The 22,743-nt window shown below is 41.4% G+C and overlaps 1 protein-coding gene across 3 annotated transcripts in view; it reads right to left on the bottom strand.

The window, feature by feature from the left end:
- The window catches only part of dagla (diacylglycerol lipase, alpha), a 69,410-nt gene that overhangs the window by 10,264 nt on the left and 36,403 nt on the right, over positions 1 to 22,743 (bottom strand). For all 3 annotated transcript variants that reach the window (XM_047041366.1, XM_047041365.1, XM_047041367.1), the window contains exons 3-15: positions 9,778 to 9,879; positions 9,437 to 9,648; positions 9,124 to 9,225; positions 8,807 to 8,945; positions 8,548 to 8,635; positions 8,258 to 8,392; positions 8,089 to 8,166; positions 7,861 to 7,985; positions 7,435 to 7,585; positions 6,662 to 6,745; positions 6,219 to 6,296; positions 2,357 to 2,437; positions 1,992 to 2,134 (exon numbers count right to left, since the gene is read on the bottom strand). In XM_047041366.1, the coding sequence (XP_046897322.1) occupies positions 1,992 to 2,134; positions 2,357 to 2,437; positions 6,219 to 6,296; positions 6,662 to 6,745; positions 7,435 to 7,585; positions 7,861 to 7,985; positions 8,089 to 8,166; positions 8,258 to 8,392; positions 8,548 to 8,635; positions 8,807 to 8,945; positions 9,124 to 9,225; positions 9,437 to 9,648; positions 9,778 to 9,872 (1,511 nt within the window). In that variant the 5' untranslated portion in view covers positions 9,873 to 9,879. The remainder of the gene's footprint in view (positions 1 to 1,991; positions 2,135 to 2,356; positions 2,438 to 6,218; positions 6,297 to 6,661; positions 6,746 to 7,434; positions 7,586 to 7,860; positions 7,986 to 8,088; positions 8,167 to 8,257; positions 8,393 to 8,547; positions 8,636 to 8,806; positions 8,946 to 9,123; positions 9,226 to 9,436; positions 9,649 to 9,777; positions 9,880 to 22,743) is intronic.

Here is a 22,743-nt window from a genome sequence, read left to right on the forward strand (position 1 = left end):
TCAGGTGCTGTATGGACATCATACAGTGCCCTCCAAAAGTATTGGAACAGTGAGGCCAATTCCTTTATTTTTGCTGTAGACTGAAAACATTTGGGCTTGACATCAAACGATGAATGTGAAACCAGAGATCAACGTTTCAGCTTTTATTTCCAGGTATTTACATCAGGATCTGATGCACAAATTAGAAAATATCACCTTTTTGTTCAAACCCACCCATTTGTCACGTGAGCAAAAGTATTGGAACATGTGACTGACAGGTGTGTTTTGTTGCCCAGGTGTGTCCTATTACATACATTATTCAATCAATAAATACCACTGAATGTCTACACTCAGGTTCAGATTGGGTAAGATAGGTTTTGTCTATGCAGACTGTATTCAGAGGTGAAAATAACATGAAAACCAGAGCGCTGTCTTTGGGTGAAAAACAAGCAATTGTGAGTCTTAGAGAAGATGGAAAATCAATCAGAGCCATTGCAGAAACATTGGCCATAGCCAGTACAACCATTTGGAATGTCCTGAAGAAGAAGAAAACTACTGGTGTACTAAGTAACAGACGTCGAACAGGTAGACCAAGGAAAACATCAGCAGTTGATGACAGAAACATTGTGAGAGCTGTAAAGAAAGACCCTAAAACAACTGTTAGTGAGATCAGCAACAACCTCCAGATGGCAGGAGTGAAGGTATCACTATCTACTGTTCGCAGAAGACTTCATGAACAAAAGTACAAGGGCTACACCAGAAGATGCAAACCACTCATCAGCAAGAAGAATAGGAAGGCCAGGCTGGAATTTGCCAAAAAGTACAGAGATGAACCTCAAAAATTCTGGGACAAAGTTTTATGGACTGATGAGACAAAGATTAACTTTTACCAAAGTGATGGAAAGGCTAAAGTTTGGAGAAAGAAAGGAACTGCTCATGATCCCAAACACACAAGCTCATCTGTGAAACACGGTGGAGGTAATGTCATGGCTTGGGCTTGCATGGCTTCTTCTGGGACGGGCTCATTAATCTTCATTGAGGATGTAACACATGATGGCAGCAGCAAAATGAACTCGGAAGTCTACAGAAACATTTTGTCTGCCAATTTAAGGAAAGATGCAACCAAACTGATTGGCAGAGCCTTCATCATGCAGCAAGATAACGACCCAAAACACACTGCCAAAACAACAAAGGAGTTCATCAGGGGCAAGAAATGGAAGGTATTAGACTGGCCAAGTCAATCTCCAGACTTAAACCCTATAGAGCATGCATTTTACCTGCTTAAGAGGAGACTGAAGGGAGGAACCCCACAAAACAAACAACAACTGAAAGAGGCTGCAGTGAAAGCCTGGGAAAGCATCAAAAAGGAAGAATGCAAAAGTTTGGTGACGTCAATGGGTCACAGACTTGCTGCAGTTATTGAAAGCAAAGGATTTGCAACTAAATATTAAGTCTTATTCACTTAAATATGTTTTAAGTATATCTGTTCCAATACTTTTGATCACATGACAAATGGGTGGATTCAAACAAAATGTGATATTTTCTTAGTTGTGCATCAGATCCTGATGTAAATACCTGGAAATAAAAGCTGAAACGTTGATCTCTGGTCTCACGTTCATTATTTGATGTCAAGCCCAAATGTTTTCAGTCTACAGCAAAAATAAAGGAATTCGCCTCACTGTTCCAATACTTTTGGAGGGCACTGTATATCCCCTCTCTCCCTCCTCCCTACCCAGCCTCTCTCTCCACCCAGCCCCACACTCCCACTACCCAGACCCCTTCTCCTCCCACACAACCCCTCTCTCCACTCAGCCCCACACTCCCTCCACCCAAACCCATTCTCCTCCCACCCAGACCCTTTCTTTTCCCACCCAGCTCATCTGCCCCACCTAGCCCATTCTCCCCCAACACAGCCCCTCTCTCCCCCAACACAGACTCTCTCTCCCTCACCCAGCCCCTCTCCCCCCACCTAGCCCTATTCTCCACCCACCCAGTCCCTCTCTCCCCCCTACCTGAGAAGGCCACCAGGCGGGGAGTAGGAGTAACACTGCAGAGTGGGATATTGGGGCCGTAGCAGGAAGGACAGAATCGCAGCGGTACCCGCACCTAGAGAGTGACCCACGATTACCAGTCCATAGTGCATGGTGCCTTTACCCTGCGTTAGAGAAAAGGGAACATTACCACACATGGGCTGGAACGAAATATCCTGTTTTCTCAAGTTTATCTTATGAGTAGATTGCATGTTTGTTGTTACATTCATAACATGCTAATGCAGACATGTGTGCAGATAAACACTGATCTACAATCCAATTTGCCAGGCACACTATACATTGAATTGATGTTTTTTTTATTAATGTACATAAATCTAGTCAAGTACCAGGTCTCTCCCAAAGGCTTGTGACAAGATCATCTCCTGTTCCAGCTTCTTCTTGATGTACTCTGCAGAGTACACCATCCCCTGGTAGGAGGAGAGAGAAGGGAGGAAGAGTGGAGGGATAGAGGGAGACATGGAAAAACATGGGAAGGAAAAGGAAGGACATCCGCAGCAACCAAGACAAGGTTAGACCAAACGAATCGTGCAATATCGTGATTCAATATCAACTGCTCTCTGTTAATAATAGGTGGTGGGCCGAAACTCAAAATCATGCATTTGAACGATCCCTGGCGATAGAGCAGCTGGATTTTTCTGTATCGCTTCAAACTTTTCTACAACCTTTAAAACATTTGTTGGCATGTCCAGTTCTTGCAAATTTTTCAAGGAACAAACATTTTGTTTCTTTATCGATACAGGCATGTTTTCCGGACAACTATGGGCCGCATCCAATAAGAGCTCATATGACACTTTCATAAAATCCACCAATCATATACCCCGATATTCAAGGCGAATAAAGCAGGAAGTAAACATTCACATGTGCATTTTGGTGGGTGACTGGACTTTTTTTTTTAAATTTTTTTTAAGACTGGCATTGTTCAGAGGGCCGGTCCAAATGCGTTGGCGGGCCATATCCGGCCCGCGGGCCTTAGTTTGGGGACCCCTGATCTAAGTGCACCACATTGTATTTGAAAATTACTTTTACTTTTAGAGCAGACCAAGACCTATCACTCATTTGATTATGTTGACACAGCTCAGTCTCCCATCTTCAGCCAGCTCAATCTACCATTTCCAGTCAGCTCAGTCTCCCATCTTCAGCCAGCTCAGTCTACTATCTCCAGTCAGCTCAGTCGCTATTGAGCTAGAAAGCTGACAAAAGTATCTGAATTTGAATATGAAAGATCTGAAATATTTGTGTGTCGAATTTCATAAAACTGAAATATTTTGCTGTTGAATATATAATATCTGAATTATTTGTATGCCGAATTTAATAAAACTGAATTATTTTGATCCAAAAATAGAATTTTCTAAAATTCAGATTGCAGGAATTCAGATTGCAGGAATTCAGATTGCAGGAATTCAGATTCTTGAAATTCAGGTTATTGAAATTCAGATTGCTGAAATTCAGATTGCGGATATTCAGATTTTGTCTGAACTAATTCAGATTGCTGAAATTCAGATTGCGGAAATTCAGATTTTGTCTGAAATAGGCCAAAGGTGAAAGAGCTTGCTTTCACAGGAAAAAGTAGACGATTTCAGAACGACCGAACTTTACCTCAGAACAAACTGTTGCAAGTTGGAGGATGACCCAGATCACACATACGTATCTGGGATAGCACACATACGTTCCGATGTGTAGAAGATACGTCGGCAAGATTTAGCCCGAATCCCAATACTCCCCCTTACCCCTTCCCCTTAGTTTTGCGCCTTCCCGTGAGAGCTAGTGGTGTCCCAATACTCTTTTGGAGCTAGGGGAAGGGCTAAGATTAAGGGCTATACACCCCTTAAAACCAAGTCAGATCGGGAGCTTACTTGAAACCTAGGGCCATGTGAAAACTGCGCGACCGGCAACAATGGCGACCAAATCATCCAGAGTCCGATAAATGTTATGTTATAGGCTTAATTAATTGATAAAAAATTATGACAGTCTTGTTTTGTGTTATATACAGTCATGAACATATATATTTGCAACCATTTTCCTAATTGAAACGTTTCAAAAAATCGCTAGTTTGGTACGCTAATGTTACAGTTCTTTGCACAACAGTCCCGCATTTCTTTGACTAGCATGTCTACAGTTTTAAGTAAACTCCATTAGCAGCGAATTTCGTTTAAATGCTTTGGAAATATTGATACGTGCTAGATGACGTACCTGTAACCAAGTGGCGTCCCATCCCAAATGTCACTTAAGAAATGAACATATAGCCTATAGGCTGAACATTGACTTTGATAGGAATGAGACAATGAAAAATATGCTTGTCCATCCAAAATTGGCTATTAGCAAAACAGTAGCTAGCTAGCCTGACTTGATTCAACCTGGATTTTCTGTGTGGGTATTATAATTAAGAGACACAATTGAAGTTCATGATTTTATATCAGGCTGGATGTTGATGCCATCAAGTTCTTAAAAGAACTCCAACACAGAAAAGAGAACAACGGAACATAAATATATAGGCTATAGCTTTGCCAGTTGTTCCGCGTCTTCCATCGGTCTCCGCCGCCCTCCGACTCTGTATCGACCCACTTGGTAACAGTAACTGCTAATTTTGGCAGATGAGAAGACAAGTTTTTACAAGTTTCATAAGCACTTGCTCCATACTATTCCTCCAACGAGCAACTCTTAGCTTTTGTTCTGAGGTAAAATTCGGTCAGAGAATCTAGATTCGGTCATTCTGAAATCGTCTACTTTTCCCTGTGAAGGCAAGCTGTTTCACCTTTGGCCTAGTTCAGACAATCTGAATTACAGCAATCTGAATTTCAAGAATCTGAAATTCCGCAATCTGAATTTCAAGAATCTGAATTCACGCAATCTGAATTTCAAAAATCTGAATTCCTGCAATCTGAATTTTAGAAATTTGTATTTCTGGATCAAAATAATTCAGTTTTGTTAAATTTGGCATACAAATAATTCAGATATTATATATTCAACAGTAAAATATTTCAGTTTTATGAAATTCAACATACAAATAATTCAGATCTTTCACATTCAAATTCAGATACTTTTGTCAGCTTTCTAGCTCCATATGTCTCCCATCTTCAGCCAGCTCAGTCTACTATCTCCAGTCAGCTCAGTCTCCCATCTTCAGCCAGCTCAGTCTACTATCTCCAGTCAGCTCAGGATCCCTTCACCAGCCAACTCAGTCTACAGTACACTCAACAAGAGGTAGACACAAGACAGCTTACACCCTCTACCTGGAACACATTATGGTATCAGATGTTTTAAAACACAGTCCAACTCGGATGTTGTGTACTACTTTTTACAGGGTTTTTGGGGATCATGTGCAAGGACTACCCCATTCAGAGTCAGCTACTGTCACGATACACGATAAGAGGAAGACCCAATACTACACAAAACACTTTCAACATGCTACATATTAAGGTATTCGTTGTATAAAAACGTCTCAATGTTCTCATATTTCTTTGTTTTTTGGATATCCTGAGCTCAGCCAGCTAAATCTCCAGTGTCAGTTTTAATCACCGCCACTGATTAAAAAAATGAAGAAAATAAGGTAAATTAAAGACAGACAGTGACACGGAAAGCAAGTATTTAATTAAAGCTCAACCGACCTACCATTGTGGTGCCGAGACTTGTAGTCTTACTAGGCTAGCTACTTGACGCATGGTCACTTAGGTTGTTTTTACTATCAGCTGATCCTGTTACGAACCATTCAATTAGCTAACAAGATGATACACAAGTTCTGGTTGGTTGGAGAGTTTTGGTAGTTGAGACGATTGCCTGAAAGTTGCTAACTTTGAACTAAGCTACAGAAAACATTTGCAAGAATTCATGTACCAACAAATGAAAAAGTAAAAAACGACTTTGATCATATAAAAAATCCAGCTCCTCCATCGACGGGGACAGGTAATTTCAAAAACTAAAGCAGATACGCGGGCTCGGCCCACCACCTATAAGCGTAATCAGTCACTAAGGAGAGGTGAAATGACTTCTGTGCTTTGGGATCACATTACTAATAATGAATTAAGTATACTGGATGGTCCTACAGCTGAAGCAGTGGAGCAGATTGGAGAGTGTGGGAGAGAGGGTATGGAGGAATGTGTGTGTGTGTGTGTGCGTGTGTGTGAAGCAGGAGAGTGTGCCAGTGAGATGTGTTTTGTCTGGAGTAGGGGTGTGTGTGCGTGTGTAACTAACCTTGTGCCCCAGCCAGGTTCCGTGCTGCTCCTCCAGAGGTAGACGCTCAGAGTCCCCTGTTAGGTCAGTCAGCGCATCCTGACACACACACGGATCAAGAGACATAGATGATGTTAGGATAAGGATGTAATATTCGAGAAAAGAAAGAAAGAAATATATGTTTTAAAAAGAAAAAAAAAAAAAGTGTGAGTGTCAGAGAGACAGAGAAAAAGAAAGTGTCTTTTGATAATGTTTAGCGAGCATGCAAGGGGGCAGTGGGAGGCCGAGACAGACAGATAAAGTACCATCAAACAGAGTAATCTGACTTCTGTGTGCTGTACATCACTGCACTGTGCATGCATGGAACACAGTTAGATGTCTGTGTGATGACTTGGATCTGTCTGTTGTATCGGTCATTCCATGAAAGAGACACACATAAATGCACAAACTTTCCTAATTCTCACCTTGGGAGACAGAGTACCTCTGATACTGATGACAACCTTCTTTTTTCCATGATCCACTGCCACAAAGAATGGCGTCTCATAGACCTTTTGTCCAAAGACAGATAGGAAGAGACCGATAGAGAGAGAGAAAGAAAGAAGTGTAAGGGGGTGATATCATTCAACCATGTTCACTCTCTATCTCTCTCTCCCCCACACACACACACATTCAGGTTTTATGGATCGAAACTTAGTGTCTGCACTGCCACACAGCACTGATCTGCTTTACAAATTAGTATCTACGTCACAGCGACACATCTACGTTAGATCACAGACGGTTGCATTCTGTTACTCAGCTGGTACGATGCGAAGACAAAGTAATTAACACATAAAACACTCAGAGACTGCAGGTAGGTCTGTTCTAATATCTGCAATTGATTTAGCTAGTGTTGCTGTTGTTGCTAAATTCAATACATTTAAGGGGGCGGAGCTTCAGCTCCTTCATGCAACACGCCCCCCCAATCTCAAGCAGAGAAGACTGCTGATTTTGTCACGATTTCAAAGCCTAATTTAACATACTTGTCAGATTTTTTTTCATTCAAATTTGGATGCGTAGTTAACAAGACACTCTTTTGTGGTGTGATGAACTTAAAACTCATTTTCAATTCCACTTTACAGCATCTTTAAAGAATAGGAACAATCAACAGGCAGTTCAAGATGTCATTTGTAAGGTTCCAGTTAGTCCCCGCCTAACCCCTGACCACTGTTTGAAAGAAACCAATCACAAGTTTACTCACCGCGTCGTGGCAAGAAGTGTAGATAATGTGGACCTGTTTGAGCTCTCTGTCCAGGAAGTGACGTCGAATGGCCAGGACGTTGCAACCACAGCAGTTGTCCTCCTCCACTGTGACCGTCTGGGATAGACGGGAGCCTGACACAGACGTACATCTGGGGTAGGGGTGGGGGGGTGGGATGTGGTACATGGAGTTTAAATACATCCTTATCAATAGTCAAGTAGGCTGTGTGGGGCCATTGTTTGTTTGCGCATTAATGCATGTTTGTGCTTGCGTGCTGTATGTTACACGCATGTTTGTTCGTCATGTGGTTTATTGGGAGGGAGGGAGGGATAACATGATGGTGGGATGAAAGGAGGCCTGGCTGGTGGACAGATGGGGGGAAGGAGGGAGGGATGGGAGGGGGGAAGAAGGCAGGGACAGACTTACGGGCAGGAGCTGGCTAGACGACAAATTCCACAGGCTGGCTTCCTCATCAAGTACATTGGCCAGCCATAGGCAGCCAGGGCAAATAGCATGTAGTAACACACCTCCTTATACATGGCCATCTCAGTCTGGGAGCCACACACACACAATTAAACACAAAATGAAACACACATTTGCTCCTCATCATAGACTTTACAGTATACAAAAAGAAAACCACACAGACTCATTTACCGAGTTTTTAAGGTCCAGGTATCTTGTGTTGCGGGTGACAGGCATTCCAGATAAGAAGGCTAAAATATCATTGTTGGCCTAAGGGGAAAACAACACATTTTATTTAACAGACAGTCAAAGCATACTTATATGTCTCCTTTTCCCTTTCACAAACACACACAACTCCTACCTGGTCCAAGATGGCCGACCTCTTGGACCTCTGCCTCTGGCGGAGCAGAACCAGTCCAGCAATTATGTCACTAGGCACAATGTCCAGGTCCCTGAAGAACTCGGCAAACAGGCTGGCCACCTCTGAGTAGGCGTCCTGTCAGGAAAAGAGATCTACATCAACCTCTACCATGTCTGGCCCCTATTGGACACCCTGCAGTTCCGAGAGGTGAGCAACTAACAGTAGAAATGCAGTGTAGTTTAACAGACTAAAATAAACCAGTGTGTGTGTGTGTGTAGCCTAATACTCACAGATTGTGTGTCCTGGGCTCTGGTACAGCACATGAAGAATTTGAGTCTCCTGCTCCAACTGCTTGCCTGCCCCTCTTCCAGTCTGTGTCTGAGAGAGGAACATAGAGAATGTCACACACACAAACTACCTAAGAGGAAGGCAGAGAAAGGGGGTGATATCATTCAGTCTCCCTCTCCCCTTCTCTCTTTCTCTCTCTCTCTTAATGCAAGTGTGTGTGTCAGCCCTTTAGCGTGTGTGTGTGAGTTTGTCTGTGGGTACCTGAGTGTGTATGTGGTGAGGTTGCGTTGGCGACGGCGGGTGGCTTTCAGCTTGACGAAAGTTCGTCCAGTTGGATCGAAGGTGCACATGAGGGTAAAACACATGCTGAAGATGACCAGCCAGTTACACACCACAATGCCTAGGGAGAGGGGAGGAGAGGAGAAACTATTAACAGCTTAGCAACTACAGAAAAACACCTGCCCTTGGATATCTCTTCCCAAATAATTAGTCAGTCTTATCTTCAAAACATATATGTTCTTTTCAAAATCCTAACATTCCCTTTTTCGGATGAATCTACAAAATTCTTTGTGTCTCACCAAGAGCCAGGTTTTTGGCAGTTACATCGGAGCATGGTTGGTAGTACTGAACTAGCCAGGCAATCCCAACCACGGCATACACTAACTCCACTAGCAGGATTGCTAAAAAAGCAAAGGAGAGAGAGGTTGAGATTTAGGGGGTTGGACAGAGGGGAGAGAGAGAGGGAGATATATTGATACATTTTTGTATCAATGTCATTTTATATTCAATTTGTCAGACACTGTAGATCCCATGAACACAAACACAGCTCTGTCAATTCCTCTTTAATGGGGTTTATAGAAGCACACAGAGCAAGTGCATGTAACGTCCTACCTAGTCGTATGTACAGCACATACTGCACAGCCTCTCTAGGCTGCGTGTACAGGATGCTGCCCCTCATGCTCAGCCACATGATGGCGCTCTCACAGATCAGACAGCTGACCAGGATGCCCAAGTAGCCACGCCCATGGTCCACCAGAGTGACCGAGCAGGACTGGTCAGAACCATAGGGTAAGCCAAACAGAACCACAGACAGAACCACCAACCTGGAGGAGAAAAGGAGAGGAGGGGGGCTGGTCAGAGATAACTTGAGATCTACAAGGAACACACAAAGAAGTTTCAGAGACACAACCTTAAAAGTCAGGAAAGAGATGGCGAAGCACGCAAACACTCACCATACGCAGTGCAGCACAAACAGAAAGAGGGCGGGCAGCACCAGGTCATCACTGCCGACTGACCACCGCCGTCGAAACATCACCATGCCCGGCATCACTGCCCTGTAGACAAGGAGGGGGGAAAGGGTCACAAGAGGAAGAGAAAGAAAGTGGGACACTGACTGCAATCACAGACCGTTTGCTCACTGCCTGGCCATACTTCCTTCACCACTAAAAGAAGATTGCATCATAGGCTGTACTTCCTCAACTCAACTGCAGCCTCAGCCAGACTTCTGGCTGTCTCTCACCTTTCTTTATCTTGCTCTGTCTTTGAAGCTCTCCAGATGGAAAAACATAGGGAGAGAAAGGGGCAGAAACATATGAGAGAAGGAGAGCGGGGTTGTGATGGGGTATGAGTAGGGTTGGGTATCTTTTGGGTTTTTACGATACGGTGCCAAATCGTTTTTACGATACGGTGCCAAATCAATACTTTTAAGCCATTTCCAGTGCCTAAACGGTGCCTGAACCGATACTTATATAATAAAAAATGAGCCACAAAATGGAGGTTTACATTAAAGAACGGCTTTTTTACAAGCACTGTTGTCTGTCATGTTCTTCGACTTTCCGTGTTCCGACTTGATCTGGATTTTTTTCCCGACTATGAATTTTGAGTTTTGCCGATTATTTTGCCGATTATTCTGACACCACATGAAGGCAGTAGGCTATAATTTATCATGTGCGGTGATGATTCTTCTTGCGTCCGTTTCGAAGCACCAGAGAGTAAATATTATAATCGCCAGCTCAGGCATTTAAGTGTCACAAAATTAGGCACCTAAATCTGCGTTCTGATTCGGTTCAGTTGCCTACATATCGGTCATATAGGTACTAGTGCCAAAACCTATAAGCACTGGGTTTGCAGGTTCTGTTTGTTCCAGCATCTGTTCAAGCAATGACGACTTGAAACAGGCAAAGCATTTAGCGTTTGGTCCACTCTATCCCTCTAACCAAACACACCCAAAAAGGCACTCTAAAACAAGTTTAAAAGCCTCAGGCCTGTGTTGAACTGAAATGGTGAAGAGAGAAAGAAAAAGGGAGGGAGTGTGGTGCGAAGGAAGTGCGAGCCAGGGAGGGTGGGGAGAGCATGAAGCATCTGGAGAGAGGGAGAGGATGGAGGTGGGGGGGAGTATAGACAGAATATGAGAGAAGTTTAGAGAGGGAGTGAGGGTTTGCTTCGTATCATGGCGATGTGGTGAGTGCTGCTGTTTACATATTTGAGCAGAACAGAAGCACCGTCGTCTGTTTTCAGTGACAGGACACATGGGTCCCAGACGGTTTTTCAGTTTGTGACAGAACCCTGGCTAACAGTGGGGCCGTTTGCCATGCAGGCCCTCTGGCATAACGGTTAATTTCATAAAGTAAGGGGTGGAGGCAGAGATACATGAATTTAATTTGAATGACTACAATGCAGCTAATGCAAGCTTAGCTAACATAGGATTCTGCATGGAAAAATAACTGCTGTTTAAACAAGTTCGGCATCACATCCTCCTTTTCCTCTGAAGTGGACTAAAAAGCACTTGGCCACACAGATTTAAAAAGCCTTGGGGAAAATTAAGAGCCCTTACCTACACCAATCAATACTGTGCTTTTACATATATCTGTTAATGAGGCTGAGTAGGCCAAGTGCACGTTCCAGGGGTGGGAGTGGATGTCTGAGGACACGGTTGGCATAGGCCTAAGCCATCTGACTCACAGCAGCTCACTCCACTCTGCCACCTCATTTCCTTACTGCCTGCCACACAACTTCCTGTAAACCCCCTGTGGTTGTGACTCACAAAAAGGAGAAGGGGAAAAATTAAGTAGGTGAGAAAAGCGGAAAAGAGAATGGTCCCATCTCATTTAGGGCAAAACAATGAGGCTAATGGAGTACAGCAAGTCCCAAGCTGCAAGAAGCTGAGGGGGCCGGCGGGGATAGTGACATCAGCGGCATAGGAAATGTGGACGACTCTCAATACTCTACAGATGCACCGTTCCATACTCCATTCCTGAAGTTAATCACAGGTGTCACATGAAGAAACTACATGTGCACAACACATGGGACAAACATCTGTGACAAATTCTTTTATTTTTTATTTGTGATGTTCTTATACATTTGGGGATTTTTGGGATTCCCGCAAAGACTGCGGCTTGTGTTTTGACTTGTATTATTGTTTTTATTGATTGTGTTTTGGATTCCCGCAAAGATTGCAGCCTGTGTTTTGTCACATTTTATTTATATTGGGAAACCGCAAAGACTGTGGCTCGAGATACCGCAAAGACTGCGGCTTGTAATCAAAAGGCTTGAGCAACACAGGTTCTGGACTGCTCTGCAAAAGGTCTGAGATTGTGTGTTTTGGATTTGAATCAAAAGGCTTGAGCAACACAGGTTCTTGACTGCTGTGCCAAAGGCTTGAGCTCAGGCTTGAGTTCTGGACTGCTCAAGAAAAAAAAAAAAAAAAAAAAAGGCCTGAGCTTGGGTTTTGTTTAGTTATATTATATTTTGACATTTTTATTTATATGATAAAACTGGGACCTGTGTTCAGAAGGGGTTTATTACTTTTATTATTTATAATATTTTTATAGATTTTATGTAAAGCACATTGAGCTGCAATTCTTGTATGAAATGTGCTATATAAATAAAGTCTTATTATTATTATTGAAATTATGCAAATATCCAGAACTGTTAAGAACTCGGTTTGTGGCGCTCAAGGGAACCCTAGTTGTGGAAAAACAGTAGAAAATATACTAACTAAATATAGCTGCAAGCAGCAATGAAGGGGCCAAGAGCACAAAAGAGAAAAATTAAGTAGCTAAAAAAGCAAAGCAAAACTTTGCTTGAAGGCCATATGGCAGGTTAAACACCACTGTCGATTAATGGGTACATAAAGCACTCAAGGTATGTATATTATACAGGAAATCTCAAAATGGTGTCTCAAAATTGTGTTTAAGACCAGTTTTTGTCATTTTCTGGGTTAGCATTGGCATATTAGCGCAATTCGACGATGACGTCACATTGGGGAGTCGTGGAGCAGAGAAGCCTCAGTCTTGTACTAGAACTATGGCGACTGACCGGAATGAAGAAGAGGTGGCAAGAACCAGTAATGTATATGATGGCCCGCAGCCGGCCGTCAAAGCCAAATAAATGATTCATATATCATTTATTAAATGATTCATTTATTAAACGAGGAGAATGAGTGGAGAGTTGATGAAGTGTCCTCCTGGTGAGTTGCTATCATTTAGCAACGCAGCAACGACCTCTGGAGCTCGTCTACGAACAGCAGTGCACATCTACAATTTATTTTTACTGTCAGTGAATAGCACCGAGTGGAAGTCAACGTTTTCTTTATATCTAGTGATCATTCAGTGCCTGACATTACTTTATGAGGCACTACACTAGCCTACATTTACGTTTCACTTATCCATCCACAAAAGTCACGTCCGGGTAAACATTGTGCCTTTGACCAACGAAGATGAGCTGTAATATTTAACAAATGATAACAATTGAGGTGTTATAAAAAACGGTATTTGTTACATTAAACATTTACACAATTTCTGCAGAATGAAACACTTTCTGTTATGTACTGTATTGCAGCTTTGTCCCAATATCTCTACAGACCGTGCAGCTAATTTGACTTGAACGGGGGCTTATTACTTGAAAGAGGAATTATTTACTGAGTCTTCTCAGTTACATTATCAGGGCTTGGAAATACTGTGACTTGCTAAAGTAGGCAAATGGCTAGTAGTAGAACATAACATTTGATAATAATTGCAGTCAATCAAACAGCTGCAAGACCCAGTGAAATGTTATATACAGCTAGCAAACTAACGTTAGCTAGCATCGCTAACGACATTGGCTAACTCAACTTCGGTAGGCTATCGTCAGTATTTGCAAGCTGGCCAGTGCAAGTAACATGCCATTTTATTTTGTTTGAGTTTAAAATTGTCCAGTGGGGAAAGTACATTCTCTTCCACTTGCCCTACAAATCCACTTGTCCCGGACAATCATATTGTTGTAGTTCAGATAGACTACCGGGAAAACGTAGCTCTTTCTAGATCTAGAAGACATCATGCTAGCTTTGGGCTAGCTATGGGCTAACTTTCCAGTCCCACCTGTAAAATCCCCCCAAGATCATCCCAAATTAAATATTTTCCCCGACAATGTAAAAACCTTTCCAATTAGATGATACTAGCCTAGTGTTTTTTTCTAATCGATTTCAATGGTCTCAAAGCAGACTTTTGTCTGTTGTCTTCCCAACGTGACGTTATGCAATGCATTGTGGGGGAAAGAAAAATTGTGCAAAAAGTAGCAACTTTTTCGTATCATATTGCATTTTGTGACACCCAACAACATCAAATACAATGGATAACAGTTTAAATGTTTATTACCAACAAGCAAATGGCGCAAATTCGTTGGAAAAATTTACCTGCCATATGGACTTTAAAAGCGAAAAATATTTGCTTTTAAAAAATTGCATTATACTTTTGGCAACCCGGTGGCGCTACCCCGAAACGTTTGGATTACCTTAAATGGCATTGTGCAAAAGACGTATACCGAGTTTTGTAATGATAAGCCAATGCATCAGTAAATATATAATTTTAGGACAAAATTAAAAATGGCCAACGCGGGAAAGTGTTATATTTTATGACTTGGTATGCCACAAAGAATCAGAAGACTCCAATCTTGTGATTTGGTGTCAAACTGTTCAGATGTTATGATGCAAGAAATCCGATGCACTGGCTAGATGAAGCAGCATTATATTTACAAAGCACAAATTAACCTAACTCTTCTTGAGTATAAATACCCTGAGAATGAAACATTATCGTGACAATTATGATTATACTGCTAGACAGCTACTGTGGCATACTTGGCTTCACTAAACAGATAATCCAGATAATAAAATATTTTTTGTAGGCATGGTCTAAAGATGATCTGTTACAATTCATGAAAATCGGAGTTCAAAAAATAGTTTTTTTCTTATATACAAATAACGGAAAAACCTTCTGGACGACGATGACGTCACATGGTTCAGTCGAATCGTCTGCATCTAAGGAATCCATCTTAATCACTTAAGAAAAACAGTCTTAAGGTTAAAAAGTTGTGGGCGTAAACAACACCTTCAACACACCTGCAGCTTCGCTGCTGCTTGGCCCCTAATAAAGAAACTAACGATTCCAATCAGTGCCACAGCAGCTTGGCCCCTAATAATAAAACAAACAAAAACAATAGGTGCCATGATACATTCTATAACACCTAATCAGTTTTAATAAATTTTCAGTACATTCAAATAACAAATTGAATTTTATGCTTTGATAACTCAAACTTTCAAAATGTCAGACGGCACAACCGCCTGTGCAAATAAGCAGTCTAAGAAAACTGTAAAAAAATTATGCTTTTAATGCCGTTGAGATAACTGAAGAACTTTTGTCCGGTCATTTGTATGTTCTCAAATGTCAGGGTGGCACAACCGTAAACATGGGACTTTTATTGTGAAGTAAACAGGTTAAACAGTAAACTGGATGTTACATCATCAAGAGGACCTCAAATGACCCGAGTCAATAGGTGCGTTTGACATGGACTGACTTCATGCAGCGCTGCAGCTGGCTGACTTGAATTCTGGTTAGACTTTTTGTCCGACTTGAGACGGCGCCGAGGCTAGGTCACTGTGACATAGCCATCAAAGTACCGTGAGATCGATTCAAGACCTGGCAGCTGTGTCGCTGAGCGCATTTTCTCAAGAGCAACTGCACGGGTTCTAATGACGACAGCTATTTCATGATTGGCCAGACTCACACAGGACAACTTTGACTGGTGTTTTGTAATCATTCTGACACCTTAAGTTTCGCCAATGCTCAAATCCGGACCAAACTGTTAAATTGAATAAAACAATTGTTGAAGAAAGGGTTTTTGAAATCTCAGATTTGATTGTAGTTTTTGTAAATTCAACATGGATTATAGGTTGAAAGTTGAATGAACGAGTACCTATGTCAGGGGTCGGCAAGTAACTTTGAGATTGCGGGCCAGAGTCTGGGTTACTGCCTATTTAGACGCTGCGATAAGTGCCCTTGCGATACGTGCACTCGCAACAACTAGGCCTACATGGAGAATGGGTAGGTCTACTACAAATAACTAATGATAATAAACCATGTGAATGAGCCCATTGGTGGTCTGTCAATATAGCCTCGCCTATTATTGTGAATAGTAGCAATGATGGACTTTTTTCAACTTTAAGCCTCCTAATTTGACCTAGGCTCCTTGGAGTCTATCTTAGGGTACTTTTATTTCAAAGTAATTGATTGACACACCTCCTTATAGACCAATTATTTGTTTGTAAACATTCGGGATACGCGCAAAATGTGGTTGCAGAAAACCAGGAAAGGATAGCATTTAAAACGGCAAAAGGACCACACGGATCATCAAGAGATAAAGTGATTCCCCATTGATCTGGCACATTAGAATTTTGATTTGGGTCATGAAAGTCTTGAAATTTGATTGAGAATGTCGCCCGGTACAGACCGCATAGTCGGGCGGCAGCCATGTCGTCACGTCATGTCACAAATTCATAATTTTACAGTTTTACAGTTAATTCTACATCTAAAAAGTCAAGCAGGGCAGCTTTCAAGAGATATGGGAATTTTGCTTTTAGCCAGCTGGTCCGATTATTTTTGTGATTTGTTTAAAACTGGCAATCTGAGTGAGACTGCGTCCCCATGTATACACTGTTTTGACGTTAGCAGAGTCAGACTTGGTTACTCACTGGCAGTGTGCACAATGTTGTATTTCACTCCATTCAGAAACGTCAGGGAAGACTGCCTGTTGTAGATACGAGCCTGCTGAAGATAGCCAGCATCTCGGATTTCTTTAACCGAGCCTGTTTCATTCGTCATTTGCCTGAGAAAGCAACCTCCGTTAGACAGGCTAGTTTTGCCCAATCACTTGGTCAGGCTATTTAAAGGTATCGGGGTCAAGTGACTTTTGTGCATAGACAAGTGAAACGTAAATGTATATTACTAGGCTATTTCTAGTACATTTTAGAATTTTGACATTACTTAAATCAACATGGTCGTCACTGTCATCCCAAAGTGGTGGGTCGTCATCGCTGGTGCACATAAATACTGTCTCATCCAGTGAGAATAGGATTACTAGCCATAACTATGGCTTTCTCAGGCAATATATCAGCCGTGAGGTGTAGCAATCATAATGTCTATGGTAGCGAAAAAATACTTCATAAAAGTCAATAGGTGTATTCGACTTCCTGCAGCACCGACAGCCGGCTGCCTTGAAGCTGAGAATGCGGCTGCAGGCGATGCCGGCGCTGCAGGAAGTCGAACGCAGCTAATAACACCATACCCAGTTTCCGGTTTCAAAATAAAAGTAGACGGGAAAAAAATTATCCAATATAACTATTATCGGAAATATTTTGACGGGCCAAATAAAATCGCTGACGGGCCACAAGTGGCCCGCGGGCCGCCTGTTGACGACCTATGTCTTTTCGATTTCTTACAGGGTGAGTCTTTGTCGCCCATAACACGCTCAGTAGCGGAGCCAGAGGGGTGTCCGGGTCAGCACTGGACACCCCTGACATCTGATTGGCCACCCCGGGTGCCACCCCAAAATGTAATTTGCTACTGGGGAGTCAGATCAGTCAGACGGAGTGAGCCAGATGGCTGAGCGGTGAGGGAGTCGGGCTAGAAATCAGAAGGTTGCCGGATCAATTCCTCGCCGTGCCAAATGACGTTGTGTCCTTGGGCAAGGCAGTTCACCCTACTTGCCTCGGGGGGAATGTCCCTGTACTTACTGTAAGTCGCTCTGGATAAGAGCGTCTGCTAAATGACTAAATGTAAATGTACTGGAAATTTTATGCTGATTGACATTTAATTTGACCTCTTGTTGAAAGAAGCTGCGTTGCATTATTCAAATCAAAGAGAGACATTTGTTGTGAGATACAGAAGAATAAGAAGAACAGACAGCAGAATAAAGAATATTTCCACAGCTCCACAAGCTCTTTTTGCGATTGAAAAAGGCCTAATATTTGAAGTAAGTTATGTAGGGCTGTTTTGGCAGCCCATTGTCACTGGTCACCCAGACACCCGTCTGGGACAGTTGTTGATTTGCATGAATGCTAAAATGACAATCACACCTTAATGACACACCTCTGGAGAGGTGGTCTCAACAGTTGAAGAGGAAGGTGGACATAGGAAGACTCTGAAATTATCATTAAAAGTTGTGTTCTTGTAAATATTGTTCTAAACAGCCTTTAATGTCATGTTTGATATGCTTTTGTTTCTTATTTTATGTATTACATTCTAGTAATAATTTTAACACTGTAACATGTACATGTACAGGGTTTACAGAGTTTGTGCCTGCAGCAGACCAACATGTGTTTAACATATTCCCTTGTCTTGCAAGGGCACCACTTGGTCTACTGCAGCCTTGATTAATGATCCAATTTGAATTTGTATGCCTTAGACAACTTTTCAATCATGTGACCGGTGTCCCCATTTTAGTCAGGTTTGGGTGTATATAGGAAGAAGTTTTACCAAACACTAAGTTCTGTTTACGATACAGCTCCGGTGCGTTAGGCGCCTAGTCTTCATTGTGAATACCTTTGTTAACCATTGCTCTGAAGGTATGTTTTGTATTTGATGATATTTCATTATCATTGTATTGATTATCTTACTATTTAGATAATAAACTATTATTGTGCATTTTGACGTTACTTGTTCTCTTTGAAACTTGTTCTCTTATCTATCAAGCTACGGCGGTGAAAACTTAGATCTAGTCTGGTTGATGCGGCTAACTGATTATGAACATAGACTTTTCGAGTAGGTTTTAACTTAAAGCCTCTGAGTCACTTACAGTGGATCTCCACGCTCCGAATGAATTTACCGGAGCCTCTGAGTGATCGATTACATATCCTACTAGGTCTATATGGTTAAATCTATATTATAGTAGAGATAAACGACTGTTTAGTGAACACGCATACTTTAGGGTCGGTGCTCTGATCAAGCAGACGATTTTTACCTACGTCAGAATTTCATGTCATTAACTGTTAAGCGCTCGAGGTTACAGGTAACGCACTTGTGCACGTGTCTTAAAATTGGAGTCAGATATTAACAAGTCAATTATCTCCCTGAGAATCTAACCGAAGGTGAATTGTGGTTCCCAAGCCAGGGACAAACTCTGGCCTTTCGATTCACCGACTACAATTATAAGGTTTGCATTGGGTTTAGGTTTCCTGTTTTTTTGTTGTTTTTTTTACAAATGTTGATTAGCCTACAGTAGCTGTGTAAGTTAATGATGGAACTTCGACTCCAATAACAGACAAACTGAGACAGTCAGTAGGCTTGTACTCCAATTTTCGATTTTTTTATAATCAGGTTTTAGAACAAAAAAGTTGCTTTGTCTCAAGAGCTCTTTGTAAGTTTGGTTTAGATCTAATTGTATATGATCCTGTGGACAAAAAGACACGGACGCTGTCTCTTTTCATAACTTGTATTTTACCACTGCTCTTCTTGACATCGCTATTCGAACAGCCCTCACTGATTTCACTAATGTGTTCAACATCAAGCCTACGGAATCTCCCGAGGGACAAAACACCCTTGTCCGTTGTCACATAGAAAGGTCTGCTACAGTAGGCTATCCTCAGGATTTGCAAGTTAGCTAAACTTATACTAGCCTATATCTTAAATAATTTTGTAGACATAACAATGGATTCTGCCACTAAATGAGTGACTTGGCTTTTTTTCTGGACATGCCATCCACAACCAGGGCTAGACTGGGACAAAAAATTGGCCCTGGCATTTTTCCAGGATTCCACAGATTTATTTTGGTCTTGTTTAGGCCAATTCCAAAACTTTTCTTTGCTGTTAAGCCTATAGCCTACCTATGTTACTATTATAATCATGATGAGTGTTGCTTACTATTACTATCTTATTGTTAATGCCATCGTTGTGGTGTTAACTGACTAAGTTCTAACAATATAACGACCATAACAATATTGTGGTTATCAGACATCATTTATTCATCTTCGTCTTTGCTCCAGAATAACATGTCAACAATCTATAATGACGCCGTAACATGCCACGGTATTATAACTAATGATACTATAAGGATTCCTCCGTCGGGAGGTACCCTATTGTAATTGTTGGTATTATTAGGGGCCAAGCAGCAGCGAAGCTGCTGTGGCACCTATTGTTTTTATTAGTTTTATTATTGGGTGTGCTTTGCCTTCGGCAAGCATATTGTGGTTATCAGACATCATTTATTCATCTTCGTCTTTGCTCCAGAATAACATGTCAACAATCTATAATGACGCCGTAACATGCCACGGTATTATAACTAATGATACTATAAGGATTCCTCCGTCGGGAGGTACCCTATTGTAATTGTTGGTATTATTAGGGGCCAAGCAGCAGCGAAGCTGCTGTGGCACCTATTGTTTTTATTAGTTTTATTATTGGGTGTGCTTTGCCTTCGGCAAGCACAACCATTGTTATCTCACATATATATTATTTTTATTGTGAGAATGCTGTTAAGCTGTTTTTCTGTTTCTCTTTATTATTAGTATTCCAACTTCTTAGTTCTTCCGCCGTTTTTTGGTTTTTAACTAGTCCTGCATACTTTCAACGATTCCTACAATTTTGGTATCAAAACGTTCAGCTCCTTCAGGAGATGTTGGCTATGACTTGTGGTATTTCTCACTTTTAGAGCTTAAAGTGTACATAATCTAGCTAGATCGTTTTTATTTTAGCAAGTTTTAGAGAAATATGTAAAAATCGAGGCTCGACTGTCATAGCTGACCGTCACGAACAGCCAAACCAGGGCAGGGGTATCTTAGCTAAGTGTTTGCTGCAGCTGGCGTTAATCCACGGACAAACTCTTCCTAACTGGAAAGCTTTTACTTTTAATTGACGATATTGAACACAGATGTAAAGTAACTTGTCTTTACTCTAAATATCTTCTCCGTTTTCAATTTGAAGTAGTAGATCTATATACCACTTTGACACACTTGCAAGAAATGATCCGCTGGTTAGATGTAGCATGATCTTGTTATTTACTATAAAAAACTCACCAGGGACAACGACAACATCACCAACCCTGCACTATGAATTATTATTTTGATGTCATCTTAAATTAAGTGTCTGAACAGGACTGGGTGTGCAGGCACGCATGATTAGTTTCTCCTCCGTTTTGAGATTCTAGGTTAGAAATGTTGCCAGTCTGTTGTCAATGACCAGCGGTTGCTACGTTTTTCCAGCAAGTTCCAGTCATTCCAGTGTTGTCCTTTTACCTTCAAATTCGTTCAACCCAGACTTCAGCAACTGGTTTTCTGCACAATTTTCACATTTTCCTGCAGCTCATCTTTCAGAAATGTTCCCCTTTTTTTTTGCATTGTTCTTCTTCTTTTCTTCAGTTTTCTGCCTTCATCTTGCTCCAGGTCCTTCCAACTGCCATTACTTTTGCATTTTTCTTCTCTTTTCTGTACTTTTCTGCCTTCATCTTGCTGCAGGTCCTTTATAACATATATTTCAGGCCTTTTGAAACTCCAGCAGATAATCTTCTGCTAAATTTTCAAATGTTTATGCATTGTTCCTCTTCTTTCTGATTTTTTTCACTTTTTGTTTTGCATTTTTCTTCTCTTTTATGTAGTTTTAAGCCTTCGTCCAGCTCCAGCCCCTATTTAAAATACCTTTCGGGCGCTTTGAAGCTTCATCTTATAACTTTCTACAAAATGTTCAGCTTTTTTAGCATGGTCAGCTATCCCCATTCAGGTTTTCAGCATTCTCACTTTCATTCAAATTTTTTCTGTTTCTCTTTATTATTATGCCAACTTCTTAGTTCTTCCGTAGGTTTTTTGGCCTTTAACTAGTCCTGCATACTTTCACCGATTCCTACAATTTTGGTATCAAAACGTTCATCTCCTTCAGGAAATGATGGCTATGACTTCTGGTATTTCTCACTTTTATACTTTTTAATGAATTAAGGTTTTTGTGCAAATTATTGTCCCATTAAAAGTAATGGTAAATCCTTTCAAATCATTAAAAAGCTTCCTCCTCTTTCAAACTTAACTGCTTCAGCATACTTTCAGCTAGAGACACCATTCAAACTTTAAAATGTTCACAATACATTCAGCTATTCCCAAATGATTCAGCTTTTTCAAATATTCAGCCAATTTTGAATTGTGACAGTTTGAAATACATGAAAAATGTTGCTCCTTCTTGATTTTTATGATTGAGCAGCCAGCAGAGTGGCACACTCTGCTGGCTGCACTTTTTCTGATATTCAATTAAATTGTCAAACAAATTCCTCTGACGTTCATATAGTTTAACTTACAAAAACAAGTTTTACCTTAAAATGTAGGAAAACTTGTCCTCTTTCAGCCAATGTAACTACTAAAGAGCTCACATTTACAGATTTTCAGCTTTGAGCCTTGAAGCGAGAGCAGCCTTTCAAATTCTCTCACTAACTTCAATGGAGAGGTGGGTAAAATTCGTCAGATAATTTCGAAAGTGGACGTGTTTTTAATCTGCCGGTAGAGTCGTATTTCTGACCGCACAGACATATAAAGGACATGTCTGGTTTCGGGAGAGTCTTGGGTCTCGGAAAATATCCTCATTTTTTGGATTGGACGTATAGTTTTGCGTCTAGGTTAACTTGTTTGAGGTGTGGATTACAGTTGAATTTGTGATTCTCTGCCCAGCTCGTTAGCGAGCACAGCTGCGCCATCACCGTGGCAACCAAACAGACACGCACCATGAAAGCAGACTTGGGTGACGTTTTGGAAACTGCCAAAAGAGTTGTTTTTCTGACTGCACAGATATCAATGGTTTCGGCAGAGTCTTGGGTCTCGGAAAATATCCTTATTTTTTGGATTGGACGTACAGTTTTGCTTCTAGGTTAACTTGTTTGAGGTGTGGATGCTAGGTAAATGTTTGTTATTGTCATAATCG

Source organism: Hypomesus transpacificus, chromosome 19 (genome assembly GCF_021917145.1).
Source record: "Hypomesus transpacificus isolate Combined female chromosome 19, fHypTra1, whole genome shotgun sequence".
NCBI classification, from domain to species: domain Eukaryota; kingdom Metazoa; phylum Chordata; class Actinopteri; order Osmeriformes; family Osmeridae; genus Hypomesus; species Hypomesus transpacificus.